Below are 22,905 nucleotides of genomic sequence, written 5' to 3'. Positions count from 1 at the left end.
TCACATGACTGCGACAATCAACACCAAATACCCTTTGCGTTGGCGATCCTTCACCGGATCTGAGGGTGAGACTGAGCTTCTGGGGCTGGATCTGGGTGATGTCCTCCGGCTTCAGCTTCTCTGAGGCCTTTCTTCGATTGGTCACCGGCTTGTTCCTGAGGACCCTCTTCTCCCCGTGAGGGTTCTCAATCATCTGCTCTTTACAACCGCGGTTCTTCAGCGACTGCAGCTCGTCACATCGGGTCGACACGGTCTCGCCTTGTTTCAGGAACTCCTGGAATAGTCCACATTCGTGAATTTGGAGAAATGACATGCACAAAGTCTAAAGTCAAAAGTGTACATACACGTGTAAAGAACATGATGTCATGGCTGTCTTGAGTTTCCAGTCATTTCTACAAGTCTTATTTTGTTGTGATGTAGTGTCCACACCTTTAAGTCAGGACTTTGGGAAGGCCATTCTAAAACCTTCATTCTAGCCTGATTTAGCCACTTTTGAGGTGTGTTTGGGGTCATTGTCCTGTTGGAACACCCAACGGCACCCAAGACCCAACCTCCGTGTCAAGACGTGGTTTTCGCTTACTGCGGGGTCGTTCTCCCAGGAAGGCAAACGGACGACTCCGGACAGGACTTGCAGGTAGGAACATGATTTAATTTCAATAAAACAATCAACGAGGTACAAAACAGAAAACAACCCGAAGGCAAGCGTGCCTATCGCATGCGGAAGCTAAGGCAAAAACATAGGACATGAAACTATAGACATGAACCTCACGAAGCTGTGGCATGAAACAACTAGCATTAACTATGGCATAGAACAAACACGAAACTGTGGCATGAAACAACTAGCATAGTTAATTAACTAGCCATAGTTAATGCTAGTTGTTTCATGCCACAGTTTCGTGTTTGTTCTATGCCATAGTTAATGCTAGTTGTTTCATGACACCGTTTCGTGTTTGTTTCATGCCACAGTTTCGTGTTTGTTCTATGCCATAGTTAATGCTAGTTGTTTCATGCCACAGTTTCGTGTTTGTTTCATGCCACAGTTTCGTGTTTGTTCTATGCCATAGTTAATGCTAGTTGTTTCATGCCACAGTTTCGTGTTTGTTTTATGCCACAGTTTCGTGTTTGTTCTATGCCATAGTTAATGCTAGTTGTTTCATGCCACAGTTTCGTGTTTGTTTCATGCCACAGTTTTATGTTTGTTTCATGCCACAGTTTCGTGTTTGTTCTATGCCATAGTTAATGCTAGTTGTTTCATGCCACAGTTTCGTGTTTGTTTCATGCCACAGTTTCGTGTTTGTTTCATGCCACAGTTTCGTGTTTGTTCTATGCCATAGTTAATGCTAGTTGTTTCATGCCACAGTTTCGTGTTTGTTTCATGCCACAGTTTCATGTTTGTTTCATGCCACAGTTTCGTGTTTGTTCTATGCCATAGTTAATGCTAGTTGTTTCATGCCACAGTTTCGTGTTTTTTTCATGCCACAGTTTCATGTTTGTTTCATGCCACAGTTTCATGTTTGTTCTGTGCCATAGTTAATGCTAGTTGTTTCATGCCACAGTTTCGTGTTTGTTTCATGCCACAGTTTCGTGTTTGTTCTATGCCATAGTTAATGCTAGTTGTTTCATGCCACAGTTTCGTGTTTGTCCTATGCCATAGTTAATGCTACTTGTTTCATGCCACAGTTTCGTGTTTGTTTCATGCCACAGTTTCGTGTTTGTTCTTTGCCATAGTTAATGCTAGTTGTTTCATGCCACAGTTTCGTGTTTGTTTCATGCCACAGTTTTGTGTTTGTTCTATGCCATAGTTAATGCTAGTTGTTTCATGCCACAGTTTCATGTTTGTTTCATGCCACAGTTTCGTGTTTGTCCAAATTGTTCAGGACAAGCTAAAATCATCAGCCCGGAGGTTGGGTCTTGGGCGCAGTTGGGTGTTCCAACAGGACAATGACCCTAAACACACCTCAAAAGTGGTAAAGGAATGGCTAAATCAGGCTAGAATGAAGGTTTTAGAATGGCCTTCCCAAAGTCCTGACTTAAAGGTGTGGACAATGCTGAAGAAACAAGTCCATGTCAGAAAAGCAACACATTTAGCTGAACTGCACCATTTTTGTGGTCAAGTGGTCAGTCAGAAGCTTGTGGATGGCTACCAAAAGCGCCTTATTGCAGGTCAACTTGCCAAGGGACATGTAAGCAAATATTAACATTGCTGTATGTATACTTTTGACCCTCACATTTTCAGTAGACACATAATAAATTCATAAAAGAAGCAAACTTCATGAACATCACAACAAAATAAGAGTTGTAGAAATGACTGGAAACTCAAGACAGCCATGACATCATGTTCTTTACACGTGTATGTACACTTTTGACCACCTTCATAATGTACATAAAAAGACATGTTTTTATTCAAGTTTTACGCAAAGACGTGGTCACATGGGGTCTTTATTGCACAACAACATGCAAGCCCCTTGCAAGTGTGTAGCATCCTCCTAACTTCCTAATAAAAACGTTGATTCATACCGGGTCCGTGCACCAGCCACATTTCGCTCCAGCCTGGATGCAATCCCCGCAGTATTTGGCATTCGCACTGATGCACTCATTCCCCTCTGTAGGGAAAAAAAAAACAAAGAGAGAAAAAGCAGAGTCAGACAGCCCCTTGCAAAGTAAGCAGCCCTTCCAGCCCCCCTCCGCTGTTTACACATCAAATCATGTGGAACACGAGTCGTAACTGGAGACCTCCATTGTCTTCTCCGTGATGCTGACTTGGAGCTCCAGTAACTGTCAATCACATCATTAGAATATAGTAGCTAGGGATGGGCACCCAGTTCTTTTAGAGATATATTTTATGTGAATCGATGCCCGGTAGTACAGACTACCGTATTTTCCGGTCCATAGGGCGCACCGGATTAAAAGGAGCACTGCCGATGAGCGGGTCTAGTCAGGGTCTATTTTCATACAAAAGGCGCTCCGGGTTATAAGGCGCATTAAAGGCCTACTGAAAGCCACTACTAGCGACCACGCAGTCTGATAGTTTATATATCAATGATGAAATCTTAACATTGCAACACATGCCAATACGGCCGGGTTAAGTTATAAAGTGACATTTTAAATTTCCCGCCACACTTCCGGTTGAAAACGTCTATGTATGATGACGTACGCGCGTGACGTCAATGGTTGAAACGGAAGTATTCGGACACATTGAATACAATACAAAAAAGCTCTGTTTTCATCTCAAAATTCCACAGTATTGTGGACATCTGTGTTGGTGAATCTTTTGCAATTTTGTTTAATGAACAATGGAGACTGCAAAGAAGAAAGTTGTAGGTGGGATCGGTGTATTAGCGGCTGGCTGCAGCAACACAACCAGGAGGACTTACTTGGTTAGCAGACGCGCTATCCGACGCTAGCCGAAGACCGCATCGATGATCGGGTGAAGTCCTTCGTCGCGCCGTCGATCGCTGGAACGCAGGTGAGTACGGGTGTTGATGAGCAGATGAGGGCTGGCGTAGGTGGATAGCTAATGTTTTTAGCATAGCTCTGTGAGGTCCCGTAGCTAAGTTAGCTTCAATGGCGTCGTTAGCAACAGCATTGTTAAGCTTCGCCAGGCTGGAAAGCATTAACCGTGTAGTTACATGTCCATGGTTTAATAGTATTGTTGATTTTCTGTCTATCCTTCCAGTCAGGGGTTTATTTCTTTTGTTTCTATCTGCAGTTAAGCCCGATGCTATCACATTAGCTCCGTAGCTAAAGTGCTTCGCCGATGTATCCGAGGTGGTTTAAAATACAAATCCGTGATCCACAATAGAAAAAGGAGAGAGTGTGGAATCCAATGAGCCAGCTTGTACCTAAGTTACGGTCAGAGCGAAAAAAGATGCGTCCTGCACTGCACTCTAGTCCTTCACTCTCACGTTCCTCATCCACGAATCTTTCATCCTCGCTCAAATTAATGGCTTAATTGTCGCTTTCTCGGTCCGAATCGCTCTCGCTGCTGGTGTAAACAATGGGGAAATGGGAGGAGCTTCAAACCTGTGACGTCACGCTACTTCCGGTACAGGCAAGGCTTTTTTTTTATCAGCGACCAAAAGTTGCGAACTTTATCGTCGTCGTTCTCTGCTAAATCCTTTCAGCAAAAATATGGCAATATCGTCAAATGATCAAGCATGACACATAGAATGGATCTGCTATCCCCGTTTAAATAAAAAAAAATTCATTTCAGTAGGCCTTTAATATACTAACAGCATTTCATGATTAATATTTATAAATGAAGATTCCTAATAAATGACACTAGAATAAGCACACATTTGATTAGTAAATCATAGTGTAATGACCTGGAATGACACTTTATGTGTGGTGTTGAGGTTGTCCGACTTTTTGTGTGTCTGTAAACGCATCACTGGCTAAGTGCCATATGTGCATGTGTTGGCGCAAGTGAGAAAGAGCGAGCGGGTGCTGTTGATATAACAAAGTTGCTTTCGGTCTGGTTTGTACTGCAGAAAATGACCACTTTTGCTAGATATCATTTTTTTTACTAATGTCTTGGTGATGTGTTCATGGCCGACAATAAAGAGTTTTGCTCAGTAAAGTGATGGATGGAGTTCATGTCCTCAAAGCGTCTCGACGGACGTTACAATATTTGAACGATGATGACGAAAACTGTTTGTCCGTGTGTCGAAAATTGTTCTGTGCTTATTTTTTAATTTGATTTTGTGCGTGGCATAGATTTGCCGTGCGCAGAGGACGCTTGAGCAGTGCGCAATTGCACAGGCGCGCACCTTAGAGGGAACGTTGGCCGTGAGATATTGTCTGTTGTGCCGTGGGAAATTATGCAACTTCACCTAACTGGTGCCAAAAATATTTTTTTCAAGTCAATAATTATAATCTGCAAATAATGTGCCTGTGGGGAGACCGACAGCGAGGCGTGCCCCGCCGGAGCCTGCTCCAAGATGGCGGCGAGGAGGCGTGGCCGGCAGTCCAACAGGGAGGCAGGGCACGCCGGAGCCCGCTCCGAGGCGTGGACGACGAGCGGGCGGCGAGGCGGGGCGCGCCGGGAGCGACGCCGCAATCAGGATAAGGTGATTGGATCGCGCAGCTGCGGACAATATAATTATCCTCTCGCACCGTATAAAAGGGCGGGAGACGTAAATGTCAGAAAGAGAGACGGGAGGCTGATGCTGAGCGAGAGCGCAAGAGAGCCCAAGGAAGACGACGACGCGCGGCCGAAGAGCTGGAGAGGAGGAGCGAGCAGAGCTGAAAAGCAACTCGCAAAAAGACTTTGTTTTATTTGCAAAAATAAAGAAGTCTACACCTGTATGTCGTTCCTTGGTGGTCCTTGGAACCCACCCGACAGCTTGAGTCTGTCACAGTGCCGTTGCTTAGTGTCTGTGCCGCGTAGAGCTCGGCAGGGCAACCACGTGATACTCCACGTCAGTAGGTGGCAGCGGGTAGTTCATTGCTTTGTAAAAGTCGGAATGTGTCGGGTGAGACGAGGATGGCTTGTTGCGGAGACGAGGATGGCTTGTTGTGATCACAATATGCAGGTAAAAACGTATATTAATGCTTAAACCCAAAATGAACATCAGGAAAAGGCAATGAAGCATAGGAATGGCTATGCAAAACACAAGTAAAACTGAACTGGCTGCAAAGTAAAAAGAAACAGGATGCTGGACGACAGCAAAAACTTACGGCGTCCACAAAGTACATCCGTACGCGACATGACAATCAACAATGTCCACACAAAGAAGGAGAGCAACAACATAAATAGCCTTGCTTGCTAACACAAAGCAGGTGCGGGGAATAGCGCCCAAAGGAAAACACCAACAAAACAGGAAGGGCCACCAAAATAACAGCGCAAGACAAAAACTAAAGCACTACACGGGAAAACGCCAACAAACTCAAAATAAAGCACGACGACCTGGTGGAGTTTCACTTTTTTATGTTTTCTGCTGGTGGTGTGCCTCCGGATTTTTTAATGAAAAAAACGTGCCTTGCTTTAAAAAAACGTCTTCTCCCCGTCATCTTTGTTGTAGCGGTGTAGCGTGCAAGGACGGGAGTGGAAGAAGTGTCAGAAGATGGCGCTAACTGTTTTAATGACATTCACACTTTACGTCAATCAATAACGGAGCAGCCTCTCCTCAGCCGGAAACAACACTGGAAACGTGTCCCGGAACTCTCTAGTAACTAAAGTTCCTTGGGTGAATAATGTAAAGTCACTACACCGGTATGTTTTAGTGCAGGGGTCACCAACGTGGTGCCCGCGGGCACCAGGTAACCCGTAAGGACCAGATGAGTAGCCCGCTGGCCTGTTCTAAAAATAGCAGCACTTACCAGTGAGCTGCCTCTATTTTTTACATTTTATTTATTTACTAGCAAGCTGGTCTCGCTTTGCCCGACATTTTTAATTCTAAGAGAGACAAAACTCAAATAGAATTTGAAAATCCAAGAAAATATTTGAAAGACTTGGTCTTCACTTGTTTAAATAAATTCATTAATGTTTTACTTTGCTTCTTATAACTTTCAGAAAGACAATTTTAGAGAAAAAATACAACCTTAAAAATGATTTTAGGATTTTTAAACACATATACCTTTTTTACCTTTTAAATTCCTTCCTCTTCTTTCCCGACAATTTAAATCAATGTTCAAGTAAATTTATTGTTTTTATCGTAAAGATTAATAAATACATTTTAATTTAATTCTTCATTTTAGCTTCTGTTTTTTCGACGAAGAATATTTGTGAAATATTTCTTCAAACTTATTATGATTAAAATTCAAAACAATTACTCTGGCAAATCTAGAAAATCTGTAAAATCAAATTTAAATCTTATTTCAAAGTCTTTTGAATTTCTTTAAAAAATTTTGTTCTGGAAAATCTAGAAGAAATAATGATTTGTCTTTGTTAGAAATATAGCTTGGTCCAATTTGTTATATATTCTAACAAAGTGCAGATTGGATTTTAACCTTTTTAAAACATGTCATCAAAATTCTAAAATTAATCTTAATCAGGAAAAATTACTAATGATGTTCCATAAATTATTTTTTAAATTTTTTCAAAAAACATTCGAATTAGCTAGTTTTTGTCTTCTTTTTTTCAGTTGAATTTTGAATTTTAAAGAGTCAAAATTGAAGATAAACTATGTTTCAAAATTAATTGTCATTTTTTTCGTGTTTTCTCCTCTTTTAAACCGATTAATTAAGTGTAAATATCATTAATTATTAATAATAACATAGAGTTAAAGGTAAATTGAGCACTGGCTATTTCTGGCAATTTATTTAAGAGTGTATCAAACTGGTAGCCCTTCGCATTAATCACTACCCAAGAAGTAGCTCTTGCTTTCAAAAAGGTTGGTGACCCCTGTTTTAGTGCTTTCATGGCGAGTTTACTGACAGATATAAGTAAGAACTTTACACTACTTTATATTAGAAATGGCAACAGTGGAGGATGAATGTCACACAACAAGAAGATAGAGAAAAAGAAGAAGATTATCCACTACGGCGTCGGTCGACACGGACTACAAAGGACTTATGCAGATCCCAAATACAGATCAGCAGGTACCAGAAGGTAAAAAAGTTGCTTTTTCATAACATTGCGAAACAAAACACCAGATAATGTCTTACCTTATACACACACCATAATAATACTCCTATGTTGAAGCACAGTACAATCCATCAAGTGGTGTGGCTTCATAGCTTACCAAAGTCCTACTAAAACAATTTGATAGATTTAATGTTCTATATTTTCAATGGAACATATACAATTTTGGTGTTGTTTACTTGAGTCATATTGCAGTCTACACGTATCTCTTATGTGTGACCGTCATCATATTGCAGTCTACATGTATCTCTTATGTGTGACTGCCATCTACTGGTCACACTTATCATTACACCATGTACCAAATAACGGTAAGCACAACCAAAAATAATTCCGTACATTAGGTGTACTGTCGAGTTTTGAGAAAATGAAAGGATTTTAAGTGCGCCCTATAGTCCGAAAAATACGGTACCTGGTACCGAGTCACGTAAAATCAAACGGTGCCACATTGTGATAGCTTTGTTGCTCCTGGCGTCACGTTCAGTTGCAAACGAAAACTAAACACACAGACAAATTGCCTCTAGGTAATGTTAACAAAGCAAGTATGCCTGATAGAATACGCTCAAACAAAGTAGGGCTCAACCTTTCCAAAACTGGGCTAGCTTGATGCTAATTTACATTGGCTTTGCCATATACATGCTACTGATTAGCACAAGCAATGTCAAAGGGTGATTTTACAAATGTGGTAATGAAAACTAAGATGCGTGTTACAATTAGCTGGTGTTTAATAAATACAATATTTGGGAGTATAAATACTTTGTAGGACGCAACAGGGAGACACTAATGCATGCTTTTATTACAAGTCGTCTAGATTATTCTAAGGCCCTGCTTTAGAACTCATTCACAGGTCACCTTTGAATGTGGTTTTGGCTTCTTAAGAGACATATTATTGTTATTTGAGTGTTAAAATAGGGTTCTCTTTTTCTGTTTTAACTTGTATTACACGTTTAATTTGGGGTATGACGTTTGTAACGGGGAAAGATGTGTCCTTTATTCATGTTAGCATCCAAGCTGGCTTTCCCAGGAAATGTGCAGTAATCAATCGCAGTTTTACAATAATTAAAGTTTGAAACGATGATACCAACAGTCAGGAATGTTACCGTGGTTTACCATTAACACTGGTAATCGTCACATCCCTGTTACGGCAAGAGTCGCATGTTAATTTGGGGATCGTTTCCCCAAGATGCAGACGGAACTCCGGAGGCAGCGTGCAGGTAGGAAAATGATTTATATTCCACAAATCAGGGAAAATACAAAAATACAGAAAAGCGTGTGGATTTGCACGGGAAGCTAAGGAAATATCTAACGGGAAAACTTAGCATTGAACCAGGAATCAAAGAGTATGCCAACGTAACTTGTTGCATGAGCAAACAAGACAGCCAGACAGAGTGTGGCGAAAGACAGGAATACATAGCTCTCTGATTAGTGCCCGGGGGCAGGTGAGCGTCCCGAACACTAATCAGAGGCAGGTGAGAATAATCAGCACCCATGGCAACTAAGGAACACAAACTAAGGGAGTCAAACTAAAATAAAACGTGATCCGGGACAATCCATTGTTGCATTGTATTTTGTTTTTTGCATACGTGCGGCAGAATCCAACATGAATCCTACCTTTCTGGGCACTGCAGAGGACTCCGGGAAAACTTAGCATTGAACCAGGAATCAAAGAGTACGCCAAGCTAACTTGTTGCATGAGCAAACAAGACAGCCAGACAGAGTGTGGCGAAAGGCAGGAATACATAGCTCTCTGATTAGTGCCCGGGGGCAGGTGAGCGTCCCGAACACTATGTAGAGGCAGGTGAAAATAATCAGCACCCATGGCAACTAAGGAACCCAAACTAAGGGAGTCAAACTAAAATAAAACGTGATCCGGGACAATCCATTATTGCATTGTATTTTGTTTTTTGCATACGTACGGCAGAATCCAACATGAATCCTACCTTTCTGGGCACTGCAGAGGACGCCGAACAACGCAGATATCAAGATCAGCTTCACGTCCATCTGAAAGAACACGGCAACATGATTTTCCACTGACAATAAATCGTCGTGCTTTGCCGCCTGAAGACATGGACGCATTTCCTTGACAAAATGGCTCCGAGGAGCGACAATTTCTACTACAGATTACATCTCTAAACGGCTGCGTTTTAACATGACGTGGGTGGCTATTTCCAGTGGGTTGCAGGGCAACAGGCAGCTAATTCAAGTCAGACAAGTACACATGTATATTCATGTACTCTGCGACATAGCCTGCTGGATGCCTTTTCCCCACAATCCCTTTTACTGTAAATAGCATCATCTCCCTGGAGTCCTGGTGGATTCATGCATATTGACCTCTCTGCAGCTCCTATGGTCAGCCGTATCGATTCATCCCGCCTAATAAAAGCCGCATGACTCACTATTGACAATAACACAATCTATGAGAGCACAGACGGCTTAAAGCTATCGCCGGTTGTTTGTGTTGAGCATAAGATAGGATGGACTTTTATTTATCCCACAATGGGGAAATAATGTGCAGATTTGTACATATAGTGAGGCAATTAAAACATAGAATTCACTAACCATGACAGATACATTATAGAAGGGGTCACCAACCTTTTTGAAAGCAAGAGCTACTTCTTGGGTAGTGATTAATGCGAAGGGCTACCAGTTTGATACACACTTCAATAAATTGCCAGAAATAGCCAATTTGCTCAATTTACCTTTAACTCTATGTTATTATTAATAATTAATGATATTTACACTTAATTGAACGGTTTAAAAGAGGAGAAAACACACAAAAAAATGACAATTACATTTTGAAACATAGTTCATCTTCAATTTCGACTCTTTAAAATTCAAAATTCAACCGAAAAAAAGAAGAGAAAAACTAGCTAATTTGAATCTTTTTGAAAAAATTTAAAAAAATAATTTATGGAACATCATTAGTAATTTTTCCTGATTAAGATTAATTTTAGAATTTTGATGACATGTTTTGAATAGGTTAAAATCCAATCTGCACTTTGTTAGAATATATAACAAATTGGACCAAGCTATATTTCTAACAAAGACAAATCATTATTTCTTCTAGATTTTCCAGAACAAATTTTTTTCAAAGAAATTCAAAAGACTTTGAAATAAGATTTAAATTTGATTCTACAGATTTTCTAGATTTGCCAGAATATATATTTTTTGAATTTTAATCATAATAAGTTTGAAGAAATATCTCACAAATATTCTTCATCGAAAAAACAGAAGCTAAAATGAAGATTTAAATTAAAATGTATTTATTATTCTTTACAATAAAAAAAAAAAATGTACTTGAACATTGATTTAAATTGTCAGGAAAGAAGAGGAAGGAATTTAAAAGGTAAAAAGGTATATGTGTTTAAAAATCCTAAAATCATTTTTAAGGTTGTATTTTTTCTCTAAAATCGTCTTTCTGAAAGTTATAAGAAGCAAAGTAAAAAAATAATGAATTTATTTAAACAAGTGAAGACCAAGTCTTTCAAATATTTTCTTGGATTTTCAAATTCTATTTGAGTTTTGTCTCTCTTGGAATTAAAAATGTCGAGCAAAGCGAGACCAGCTTGCTAGTAAATAAATAAAATTTAAAAAATAGAGGCAGCTCACTGGTAAGTGCTGCTATTTGAGCTATTTTTAGAACAGGCCAGCGGGCGACTCATCTGGTCCTTGCGGGCTACCTGGTGCCCGCGGGCACCACGTTGGTGACCCCTGCATTATAGCATAACACAAGCCCAAGTGTGAGACTGATAGTGGGAATGACTATAATGCAAAGTGGGGCTGGGCAATATGGCTGAAAACTGTATCAAGATATAGGTTTTTTATACTGGTCGATATAGATAATTATTGACATATTTTATGACCTATATTAAATTTTTATTTCATTTTGATTATACTGCCCTCAGCTTTCAAGGCAGAAAGGATATGTCAACATAATGGAAAACACTTAACCAACCAATATAAATTCACAATATACAAATAACATATTCAAAATAAAGGTTAAAAAATAAGTAATATGTAAGAAATGCTTAATAAAGTGTAACAAAATAGTGCAAAGTGTGAAAATGTAAACATGAGAAGAACACATTTGTGCAAGTTTACTGCCGGGAAGATACAGCTGTGTAACATTTTTTTGGTCTGTTATTCTTATTCAAGTATGGAAATAAATGTACAGTACAGGCCAAAAGTTTAAACACACCTTCGCATTCAATGTGTTTTCTTTATTTTCATGACTATTGTACATTGCAGATTGTCACATCAAAACTATGTAGAGTTATGTACTCAACAAAAAAAAAGGTGAAATAAATGAAAACATGTTTTATATTCCAGTGTTTCCCACACATTCATTTGTTTGTGGCGGCCCGCCACGAAAGAATTAAGGCCGCGACAAATAGATTTTTTATTTATTTATTTTTTTGTCCTGTCCAGCTTCTCAGGCAAATCATATAGTTGATGTAGATGCCCATATAGGCTGTTCACATTTACTTTACAAAAGAGAAGTGTAGGATCAAGATTTTTGGAGCTCTTTGTTCAGTGGATCAGATGTTTGATGAAGCTTTGTGTCTATCTACCACCACTACTGTTTTCTGTTTATTTGTTACTGACTGTGGCAGGACACCTCTGCCTCTGTTTCACTTTATGTTGCTGGTAAATAATATGCTTGTAGTAGTAGGCTAAAGTAAAATTATTTAGTATGCACTAATTAAAGGGGCAGAGCTTTAAGAGACATTTTAGCTTTTATATTTTTATAAGATATATTTTTTGTAAGAACCACAATTAATAAATATATTTCAGTGAATAATTATAATAATAATAATTGTTCAAATCTGTGTATAAAGTGTTGTAATTATATTGTAAAATGGATGGATGGATGGACGTTTAAAACAAAACTGTTATTATTAATTAGTAAGTATACATTTTTTGAGCCTTTTTAGAGAAAATCATATCGTTGTAGAAAATTATGCAAATTACTCGATGATGTCATGGTGACCACGCCCATAGCCACGCCCCCACCGGCACAGGTATCTTGGCAGTTTATGGGAAACACTGTATTCTATCCGTCCATCCATTTCCTACCGCTTGTCCCCTTCTGGGTCGCGGTGGGTGCTGGAGCCTATCCCAGTTGCATTCGGGCGGAAGGCGGGGTGCACCCTGGACAAGTGGCCACCTCATCACAGGGCCAACACAGATAGACAGACAACATTCACACGCTAGGGACCAATGTTCGCTCTAATTGTTCATGTGTGTGAGCAAACACCAAAACTCCCTGAGCACATGTGAGCAACATCACACCTGTCTCAAACCAATCTTTTATAATGACACTCAAATGAGAGGAGTCATTTTCATGAGATTACTTTGTAATATTAGTGATTTGGCCCACTTGTAATGAAAATAAAAGAAATCTTGTTTTTCATAAGCTATGGATTAGTATTGTACAATATGTCTGGGTGGGGGTCCTGCTTTGGAAATCATTTGTACCCCTTTCAGAGATCACATATAGTTGCCCTTAAACATCCTCATGTTGCACAATGAAATGTAAGCATAGGATGAAGTGTGCATTCCTGTAACTTTCTCTAGTAACAGCATTCCATGATTAATATCAATAAATTAACATTAATAGTAAATGACAGTAGAATAAGCACACGTATGACTGAGGAGTCATAGTGTAACTTTGTGTGGTGTGTGAGTTGTCCGACTTTTTGTGTGGCCATAAACGCACCAGTGGTTTAGTGGTATGCGTGTTGGTGAAAGATGACAAGTTGGTTTTGGCCTGGTTTGTACGGCAGAAAATGACTAGTTTTTCGAGATAGAAGTTTTTTACTCATGTTTTTGGTGTGGTTATGTCCGAATATAAACAGTTTTGCTCAATAAAGTGATCGATATAATTCCTGTCCTCGAAACATCTCGATAGACGTTACAATAATTGAGCGGTGTTGACGAACACCGTTAGGGCCGCTTGTTGTCACTGTCACTCAGAGTTGCATTGCAAAATTACACAGAATAAATGTGTTTATTTTGTTTAGAATTCAGATGGGATTTGATTTGGTGCGCGGCATATATTTGCTGTGCGCAGAGGACGCTTGAGCAGTGCGCAATTGCACCTTAGAGGGAACGTTGCTAGGGACCATTTAGTGTTGCCAATCAACCTATACCCAGGTGCGTGTTTTTTGGAGGTGGGAGGGGCCTATCCCCAGGTGCATGTTTTTTGGAGGTGGGAGGGGCCTATCCCCAGGTGCAATGTAGGCGGAAAGGCGGTGTACATTTGCAAATACTGTGCAAAGAGCTACATCAAAAAAAATGCCACAAAGATGCAGCAGCATATAGACAAGTGCCCAATAATATATCATTATTGGAATTCCCCATTCATTCCCATATATTCCCATATATTCCCATTCATTCCCATATATTCCCATTAATTCCCATTCATTCCCATATATTCCCATTAATTCCCATTAATTCCCATATAGTCCCATTAATTCCCATATATTCCCATATATTCCCATTAATTCCCATATATTCCCATTAATTACCATATATTCCCATTAATTCCCAGATATTCCCATTAATTACCATTCATTCCCATTAATTACCATATATTCCCATTAATTCCCATATATTCCCATTAATTACCATATATTCCCATTCATTCCCATTAATTCCCATATATTCCCATTAATTCCCATTCATTCCCATTAATTACCATATATTCCCATTAATTCCCATATATTCCCATTAATTCCCATATATTCCCATTCATTCCCATATATTCCCATTAATTCCCATATATTCCCATTAATTCCCATATATTCCCATTCATTCCCATTAATTACCATATATTCCCATTAATTCCCATATATTCCCATTAATTACCATATATTACCATTAATTCCCATTAATTCCCATATATTCCCATTAATTCCCATATATTCCCATTAATTCCCATTCATTCCCATTAATTCCCATATATTCCCATTAATTCCCATATATTCCCATTAATTACCATATATTCCCATTAATTCCCATATATTCCCATTAATTCCCATTCATTCCCATTAATTACCATATATTCCCATTAATTCCCATATATTCCCATTAATTCCCATATATTCCCATTAATTACCATATGTTCCCATTGATTCCCATATATTCCCATTCCTTCCCATATATTCCCATTAATTACCATGTATTCCCATATATTCCCATTAATTCCCATATATTCCCATTAGGGATGTCCGATAATGGCTTTTTGCCGATATCCGATATTCCGATATTGTCCAACTCTTTAATTACCGATACCGATATCAACCGATACCAATATCAACCGATATATGCAGTCGTGGAATTAACACATTATTATGCCTAATTTGGACAACTAGGTATGGTGAAGATAAGGTACTTTTTTAAAAAATTAGTAAAATAAGATAAATATATTTTAAAAAAAATCTTGAATAAAAAAGAAAGTACAACAATATAAAAACAGTTACATAGAAACTAGTAATGAATGAAAATTTGTAAAATTAACTGTTAAAGGTTAGTATTATTAGTGGAGCAGCAGCACGCACAATCATGTGTGCTTACGGACTGTATTCCTTGCAGACTGTATTGATATATATTGATATATAATGTAGGAAGCAGAATATTAATAACAGAAAGAAACAACCCTTTTGTGTGAATGAGTGTAAATGGGGGAGGAAGGTTTTTTGGATTGGTGCACTAATTGTAAGTGTATCTTGTGTTTTTTATGTTGATTTAATATATTTAAAAAAAACACAAAAAAAACCCTGATACCGATAATAAAAAAACCGATACAGATCATTTCCGATATTACGTTTTAACGCATATATCGGCCGATAATATCGGCAGGTCGATATTATCGGACATCTCTAATTCCCATTAATTCCCATATATTCCCATTCATTCCCATATATTCCCATTAATTCCCATATATTCCCATTAATTCCCATATATTCCCATTAATTCCCATATATTCCCATATATTCCCATTCATTCCCATATATTCCCATTAATTCCCATATATTCCCATTAATTACCATATATTCCCATTCATTCCCATATATTCCCATATATTCCCATTAATTCCCATATATTCCCATTAATTCCCATATATTCCCATTAATTCCCATATATTCCCATTAATTCCCATATATTCCCATTAATTCCCATATATTCCCATATATTCCCATTCATTCCCATATATTCCCATTCATTCCCATATATTCCCATTAATTCCCATATATTCCCATTCATTTCCATATATTCCCATTCATTCCCATATATTCCCATTCATTCCCATATATTCCCATTAATTTCCATGGACGGTGTCCAACTTTGAATAATCAAAAAATGGTCAATATTTCCAAACTTCCCAAGCTCAAGTTTCCGGAAATTTACCGGAAACTTTCCACCCCTTTGCAACCCTAGTCCCGGCCAAAGTCCGCCTCAGTGGTACCGAGCTTGCCTTCACACACGACCCAAGCACTTTTGCCAAACTTACAAGTCTGCAGGCTGGAAAGGGTGTGTAACTTTAAGCGCAAAGAAAATGACTAAGTGCACATGCTGTAGGATCAGCCACCACTTCATCCAAATCAAATCCACACGTGGAATGTATCAACAACACCCCGCAGATTGGTAAATGACAAACTCCTGAAAGTCATTGCTGAGGAGTCCAGCAAATGCAATATTCATGACAGGAGTCTCAAATTAAAGCTAAATGTGAGACGTTATTCCGAGCGCTTGAGGCGAGTGGCAGTTCCTGCTATTCATAGAGGTTCCATTAAAAGACTGCATTCTCTTACAGTGTGGTAAAGGAAGCTCTGACGTCCAGTGAGCGAGTGAGTGAGTGTGGTGTTAAGTGATGCATTCCTGGACTGTGCGTTTATATAGTCACAGACACCAAGACCGCAGCACAGATTAGATTCCTGATGCTGCACGGTGATGTCTGTGTGTGTATGGCGTATAACCACATGAGGTACAGTGGTGGTCAAAAGTGTACGTACACGTGTAAAGAACATCATGTCATGGCTGTCTGGAGTTTACAATCATTTCTACAACTCTTATTTTGTTGTGATGTAGTGATTGGAGCACATACTTGTTGCTCACAAAAAACATTCATGAAGTTTGCTTCTTTTATGAATTTATTATGGGTCTACTGAAAATGTGAGGGTCAAAAGTATACATACAGCAATGTTAATATTTGCTTACATGTCCCTTGGCAAGTTGACCTGCAATAAGGCGCTTTTGGTAGCCATCCACAAGCTTCTGACTGACCACTTGACCACTAAATTGGTGCAGTTCAGCTACATTTCTGACATGGACTTGTTTCTTCAGCATTGTCCACACGTTTAAGTCAGGACTTTGGGAAGGCCATTCTAAAACCTTCATTCTAGCCTGATTCAGCCATTCCTTTACCACTTTTGAGGTGTGTTTGGGGTCATTGTCCTGTTGGAACACCCAACTGCGCCCAAGACCCAACCTCCGGGCTGATGATTTTAGCTTGTCCTGAACAATTTGGAAGGTAATCCTCCTTTTTCATTGTCCCATTTAAAGCAGCAGTTCCACTGGCAGCAAAACAGGTCCAGAGCATAATACTACCACCACCATGCTTGACGGTAGACATGGTGTTCCTGGGATTAAAGGCCTCACCTTTTGTCCTCCAAACATATTGCTGGGTATTGTGGCCAAACAGCTCCATTTTTGTTTCTTCGGACCACAGAACTTTCCTCCAGAAGGTCTTATCTTTGTCCATGTGATGTCATATGAAACAAAAATGGAGCTGTTTGTCCACAATACCCAGCAATATGTTTGGAGGACAAAAGGTGAGGCCTTCAATCCCAGGAACACCACACCTACCGTCAAGCATGGTGGTGGTAGTATTATGCTCTGGGCCTGTTTTGCTGCCAATGGAACTGCTGCTTTAAATGGGACAATGAAAAAGGAGGATTACCTCCAAATTGTTCAGGACAAGCTAAAATCATCAGCCCGGAGTGTCATGATCCGTGGTCCGGATCATGTTTTTGTTATGTTCTGTTAGTTTTGGACTCTTTTAGTTCCCGTTTGACACCTGAGTTAGTTTTAGTTACCATGGCTACTTATGATTTTCACCTGCCCCTGGTGTTCGGGACGCGCACCTGCTTCTAATCAGAGGACTATTTAAGCCTGCCTTTGGCAGTCAGTCGTCCTGGCGTCATTATTGGTTTCATGCCACAGTTTCGTGTTTGTTCTATGCCATAGTTAATGCTAGTTGTTTCATGCCACAGTTTCGTGTTTGTTCTATGCCATAGTTAATGCTAGTTGTTTCATGCCACAGTTTCGTGTTTGTTCTATGCCATAGTTAATGCTAGTTGTTTCATGCCACAGTTCAGTGTTTGTTTCATGCCACAGTTTCGTGTTTGTTCTATGCCATAGTTAATGCTAGTTGTTTCATGCCACAGTTTAGTGTTTGTTTCATGCCACAGTTTAGTGTTTGTTTCATGCCACAGTTTCGTGTTTGTTTCATGCCACAGTTTCGTGTTTGTTCTATGCCATAGTTAATGCTAGTTGTTTCATGCCACAGTTTCGTGTTTGTTTCATGCCACAGTTTCGTGTTTGTTCCATGCCATAGTTAATGCTAGTTGTTTCATGCCACAGTTTCGTGTTTGTTTCATGCCACAGTTTCGTGTTTGTTCTATGCTATAGTTAATGCTAGTTGTTTCATGCCACAGTTTCGTGTTTGTTTCATGCCACAGTTTCGTGTTTGTTCTATGCCATAGTTAATGGTAGTTGTTTCATGCCACAGTTTCGTGTTTGTTTCATGCCACAGTTTCGTGTTTGTTTCATGCCACAGTTTCGTGTTTGTTCTATGCCATAGTTAATGCTAGTTGTTTCATGCCACAGTTTAGTGTTTGTTTCATGCCACAGCTTCGTGAGGTTCATGCCTATAGTTTCATGTCCTAAGTTTTTGCCTTAGCTTCCGAGTGCGATAGGCACGCTTGCCTTCGGGTTGTTTTCTGTTTTGTACCTCGTTGATTGTTTTATTCAAATTAAATCATGTTCCTACCTGCAAGTCCTGTCCGGAGTCGTCCGTTTGCCTTCCTGGGAGAACGACCCCGCATTAAGCGAAAACCACGTCTTGACACGGAGGTTGGGTCTTGGGCGCCGTTGGGTGTTCCAACAGGACAATGACCCCAAACGCACCTCAAAAGTGGCTAAATCAGGCTAGAATGAAGGTTTTAGAATGGCCTTCCCAAAGTCCTGACTTAAAGGTGTGGACAATGCTGAAGAAACAAGTCCATGTCAGAAAAGCAACACATTTAGCTGAACTGCAGCAATTTTGTGGTCAAAAATTCAGTCAGAAGCTTGTGGATGGCTACCAAAAGCGCCTTATTGCAGGTAAACTTGCCAAGGGACATGTCACCAAATATTAACATTGCTGTATGTATACTTTTTATCAAAACTACGGTAATTACTACTACTGTTTTGATACCATATTCGTTATCGAGAGGTTTGTCCAGAATGGAAGAATGGAATTTCAATTCATTTTAATTGAGTCCATGATAGTCTATAATCATGCATTTCAAGTGTAAAAAAAACAACAACAAAGAGGTCTTTCATTAGCAGGAAACATGTAATAAAACAGGCTTCAATATCACCACGTGTTATTAAAAAGTCGGGACCAAAATGAGTGTAAGCACAACCTTCTGAGCCCACATTGGATCTTGTGGAACACGCTGCAGCTGCACAGAAGAGTTCTGAAGAAAAACCAATAACTTAGCAGAGAGAAGAGCAAGCCAAGAAACGGCAAACAGCAGCAAAGTCGGCCTGCCCTCCAATCCTCCCCTAAAGCCCAGATGTTGTAAAAAAAATATCATTTATCAGCATTTCAAAGTATTTGTGCTGACAAGAAGAGTACAACAAACTAACTCACTACATTCTGGACTAGAGTTCTGCAACAATTTTGCATTTTTCCTGTTCATGAATGTGGAACAAGAGAAATAAGACAAACACGGAGCTCTGATCTAAAGAGGAAACAGGAACCAAGTCGTATGTAGGGTTGTACGGTGTCCCGGTACTAGTGTAGTACCGTGATACTAACGAATCATATTCGGTACTATACCGCCTCTAAAAAGTACCGCCTCCTTTTTTTTAACCGGGCATGACGGCGCGTCGTGACATTGCTGGTTTTACCAGCGGAGGAGCATGTTCGGCAGTGCACACACACAGAGTACTTACAAGCAGACACAGTGTGTAGACAGAAAAGGGAGAACGGACGCATTTTGGTGTAAAAAGTCAAGATAAAGGTGAAGTTATAACACTGAAACACCCTCAGGAAGAGCTGCTTTAAGACATGGCTAACATCCATCCGCAGTCGGCAGTGTTTTAGCTACTTCTAAACCACCAATCCTGGCCTCCATGGCGACAAGTAAAGTTTCTTACAAGTATCATTATCACTGGAGGACGAGGAATATCTAAACATGCTTCACTACACACCGTAGGAGGATACAATAGCTCACCGGCGTCACAATGTAAACAAATGCCATGGGCGGATCTACACCTGACATCCACTGTAATGATACCAAGTACAGGAGCGTGTTTAGTCGATACTACTATGATTACATCAATATTTTTTAGCGCCACAAAATCTTTCATTTAAAAAAATGTTTTTAAATGGGAGGGAAGAGAAGTGAATCTGAGGCTGAGTTGACTTGAAACTATAATAAAAGTAAAGTAAAATAATATATATTACAGTATTATGTATCATACAATAAAGAAATAAATACAACTAATCATTTGCAGTGTTTCCCATAAACTGCCAAGATGCCTGTGGCGGTGGGGGCGTGGCTATGGGCGTGGTCACCATGACATTATCGAGTAATTTGCATAATGTACTACAATGATATGATTTTCTCTAAAAAGGCTCAAAAAATGTATACTTACTAATTAATAATAACAGTTTTGTTTTAAACGTCCATCCATCCATCCATTTTACAATATAATTACAACACTTGATGTACATATTTATATACAGATTTGAACAATAAATTATTCACTGAAATATATTTATTAATTGTGGTTCTTACAAAAATATATATCTTATAAAATATAAAAGCTAAAATGTCTCTTAAAGCTCTGCCCCTTTAATTAGTGCATACTAAATAATTTAACTTTAGCCTACTACTACAACCATATTATTTACCAGCAACATAAAGTGAAACAGAGGCAGAGGTGTCCTGCCACAGTCAGTAACAAATAAACAGAAAACAGTAGTGGTCAAATACAAATAAGGCAACAAGAGAAGTATCCTACACTTCTCTTTTGTCAAGTAAATCTGAACATCAACTATATGATTTGCCTGAGAAGCTGGAGAGGACCAAAAAAATAATAATAAATAAATAAATAAATAATTTTTTTTAAATTGTATTTGTGGCGGACGTAATTCTTTCGTGGCGGGCCGCCACAAATAAATGAATGTGTGGGAAACACTGATTTGAGTAGTAGTAATAATCCTAAAAATAAGAGCCGCAGTAGTAGTACAAATAAATGAGCAGAGTAATTCAGATTATTGCTATTGTTGGTTTTATAGCAGTAATATTAAAAAATATAAATTATAAAAAGATAATTTTTTATTAAATTAAACAATTCCTGTATATGTACAGTTCACAGATATGCAAAGAAACCGAAACATAATGACAATTAGAGATGTCCGATAATATCGGACTGCCGATATTATCGGCCGATAAATGCTTTAAAATGTAATATCGGAAATTATCGGTATCGTTTTTTTTATTATTGGTATGGGTATTTTTTTTATTTTTATTAAATCCACATAAAAAACACAAGATACACTTACAATTAGTGCACCAACCCAAAAAACCTCCCTCCCCCATTTACACTCATTCACACAAAAGGGTTGTTTCTTTCTGTTATTAATATTCTGCTTCCTACATTATACATCAATATATATCAATACAGTCTGCAAGGGATACAGTCCGTAAGCACACATGCTGCTCCACTAATAGTACTAACCTTTAACAGTTCATTTTACTCATTTTCATTCATTACTAGTTTCTATGTAACTGTTTTTATATTGTTTTACTTTCTTTTTTATTCAAGAAAATGTTTTTAATTTATTTATCTTATTTTATTTAATTAATTTTTAAAAAAAAGGACCTTATCTTCACCATACCCGGTTATCCAAATTAGGCATAATAATGTGTTAATTCCACGACTGTATATATCGTTATCGGTTGATATCGGTATCAGTAATTAAGAGTTGGACAACATCGGAATATCGGATATCGGCAAAAAACCATTATCGGACATCCCTACTTGAAACAGTTTAATGTTGCACTTTTTATACGTAGAAGAAAAGTGTTGTCATTTTATTTAATCTGAGCAACAACTTGAGGCATTTTAATGTTGATTAACGTGGAAACCGACTTAAACAAGTTGAAAAACTTATTGGGGTGTTACTATTTAGTGGTCAATTGTACGGAATATGTACTGTACTGTGTTTCCCATAAACTGCCAAGATACCTGTGGCGGTGGGGGCGTGGCCATGACATCATCGAGTAATTTGCATAATTTACTACAATGATATGATTTTCTCTAAAAAGGCTCAAAAAATGTATACTTACTTATTAATAATAACAGTTTTGTTTTAAACGTCCATCCATCCATCCATTTTACAATATAATTACAACACTTTATGTACATATTTATATACAGATTTGAACAACAAGTTATTCACTGAAATATATTTATTAATTGTGGTTCTTAGAAAAAATATATCTTATAAAATATAAAAGCTAAAATGTCTCTTAAAGCTCTGCCCCTTTAATTAGTGCATACTAAATAATTTAACTTTAGCCTACTACTACAACAATATTATTTACCAGCAACATAAAGTGAAACAGAGGCAGAGGTGTCCTGCCACAGTCCGTAACAAATAAACAGAAAACAGTCAAATACAAATAAGGCAACAAGAGAAGTATCCTACACTTCTCTTTTGTAAAGTAAATGTGAACAGCCTATATGGGCATCTACATCAACTATATGATTTGCCTGAGAAGCTGGACAGGACAAAAAAAAAATTTAAAAAAAAAAAAATTAAACATTTTTTTTTTAAAATTTGTGGCGGACGTAATTCTTTTGTGGCGGGCCGCCACAAATAAATAAATGTGTGGGAAACACTGCTGTACTGTGCAATCTACTAATAAAAGTCTCAATCAATCCATCAAAAAAAGCACTTTATACGTAGAAAGGTTTTGTTAAGAAACCATTCTGAGCCTTACCTTATTTAGTTTTTATTTTATATATGTTGACCA

The 22,905-nt window shown here is 38.6% G+C and overlaps 2 protein-coding genes across 2 annotated transcripts in view; one reads left to right on the top strand and one right to left on the bottom strand.

Moving 5' to 3' along the window:
• Window positions 1-22,905, top strand: part of LOC133630269 (divergent protein kinase domain 2A) — a 482,954-nt gene that overhangs the window by 374,906 nt on the left and 85,143 nt on the right. The window lies entirely within an intron of this gene.
• Window positions 1-22,905, bottom strand: part of LOC133630267 (integrin beta-1-like) — a 115,688-nt gene that overhangs the window by 41,001 nt on the left and 51,782 nt on the right. Inside the window, exons 2-4 of the mRNA XM_062021749.1 lie at window positions 9,523-9,583; window positions 2,518-2,603; window positions 55-274 (exon numbers count right to left, since the gene is read on the bottom strand). Of these exons, the coding sequence (XP_061877733.1) occupies window positions 55-274; window positions 2,518-2,603; window positions 9,523-9,583 (367 nt within the window). The remainder of the gene's footprint in view (window positions 1-54; window positions 275-2,517; window positions 2,604-9,522; window positions 9,584-22,905) is intronic.

The sequence above is a fragment of the Entelurus aequoreus genome, linkage group LG15 (assembly GCF_033978785.1).
Source record: "Entelurus aequoreus isolate RoL-2023_Sb linkage group LG15, RoL_Eaeq_v1.1, whole genome shotgun sequence".
In the NCBI taxonomy this organism is placed as follows: domain Eukaryota; kingdom Metazoa; phylum Chordata; class Actinopteri; order Syngnathiformes; family Syngnathidae; genus Entelurus; species Entelurus aequoreus.
Note: the sequence above shows the minus strand (reverse complement) of the source record. Positions and strands in the feature narration are given on the sequence as shown.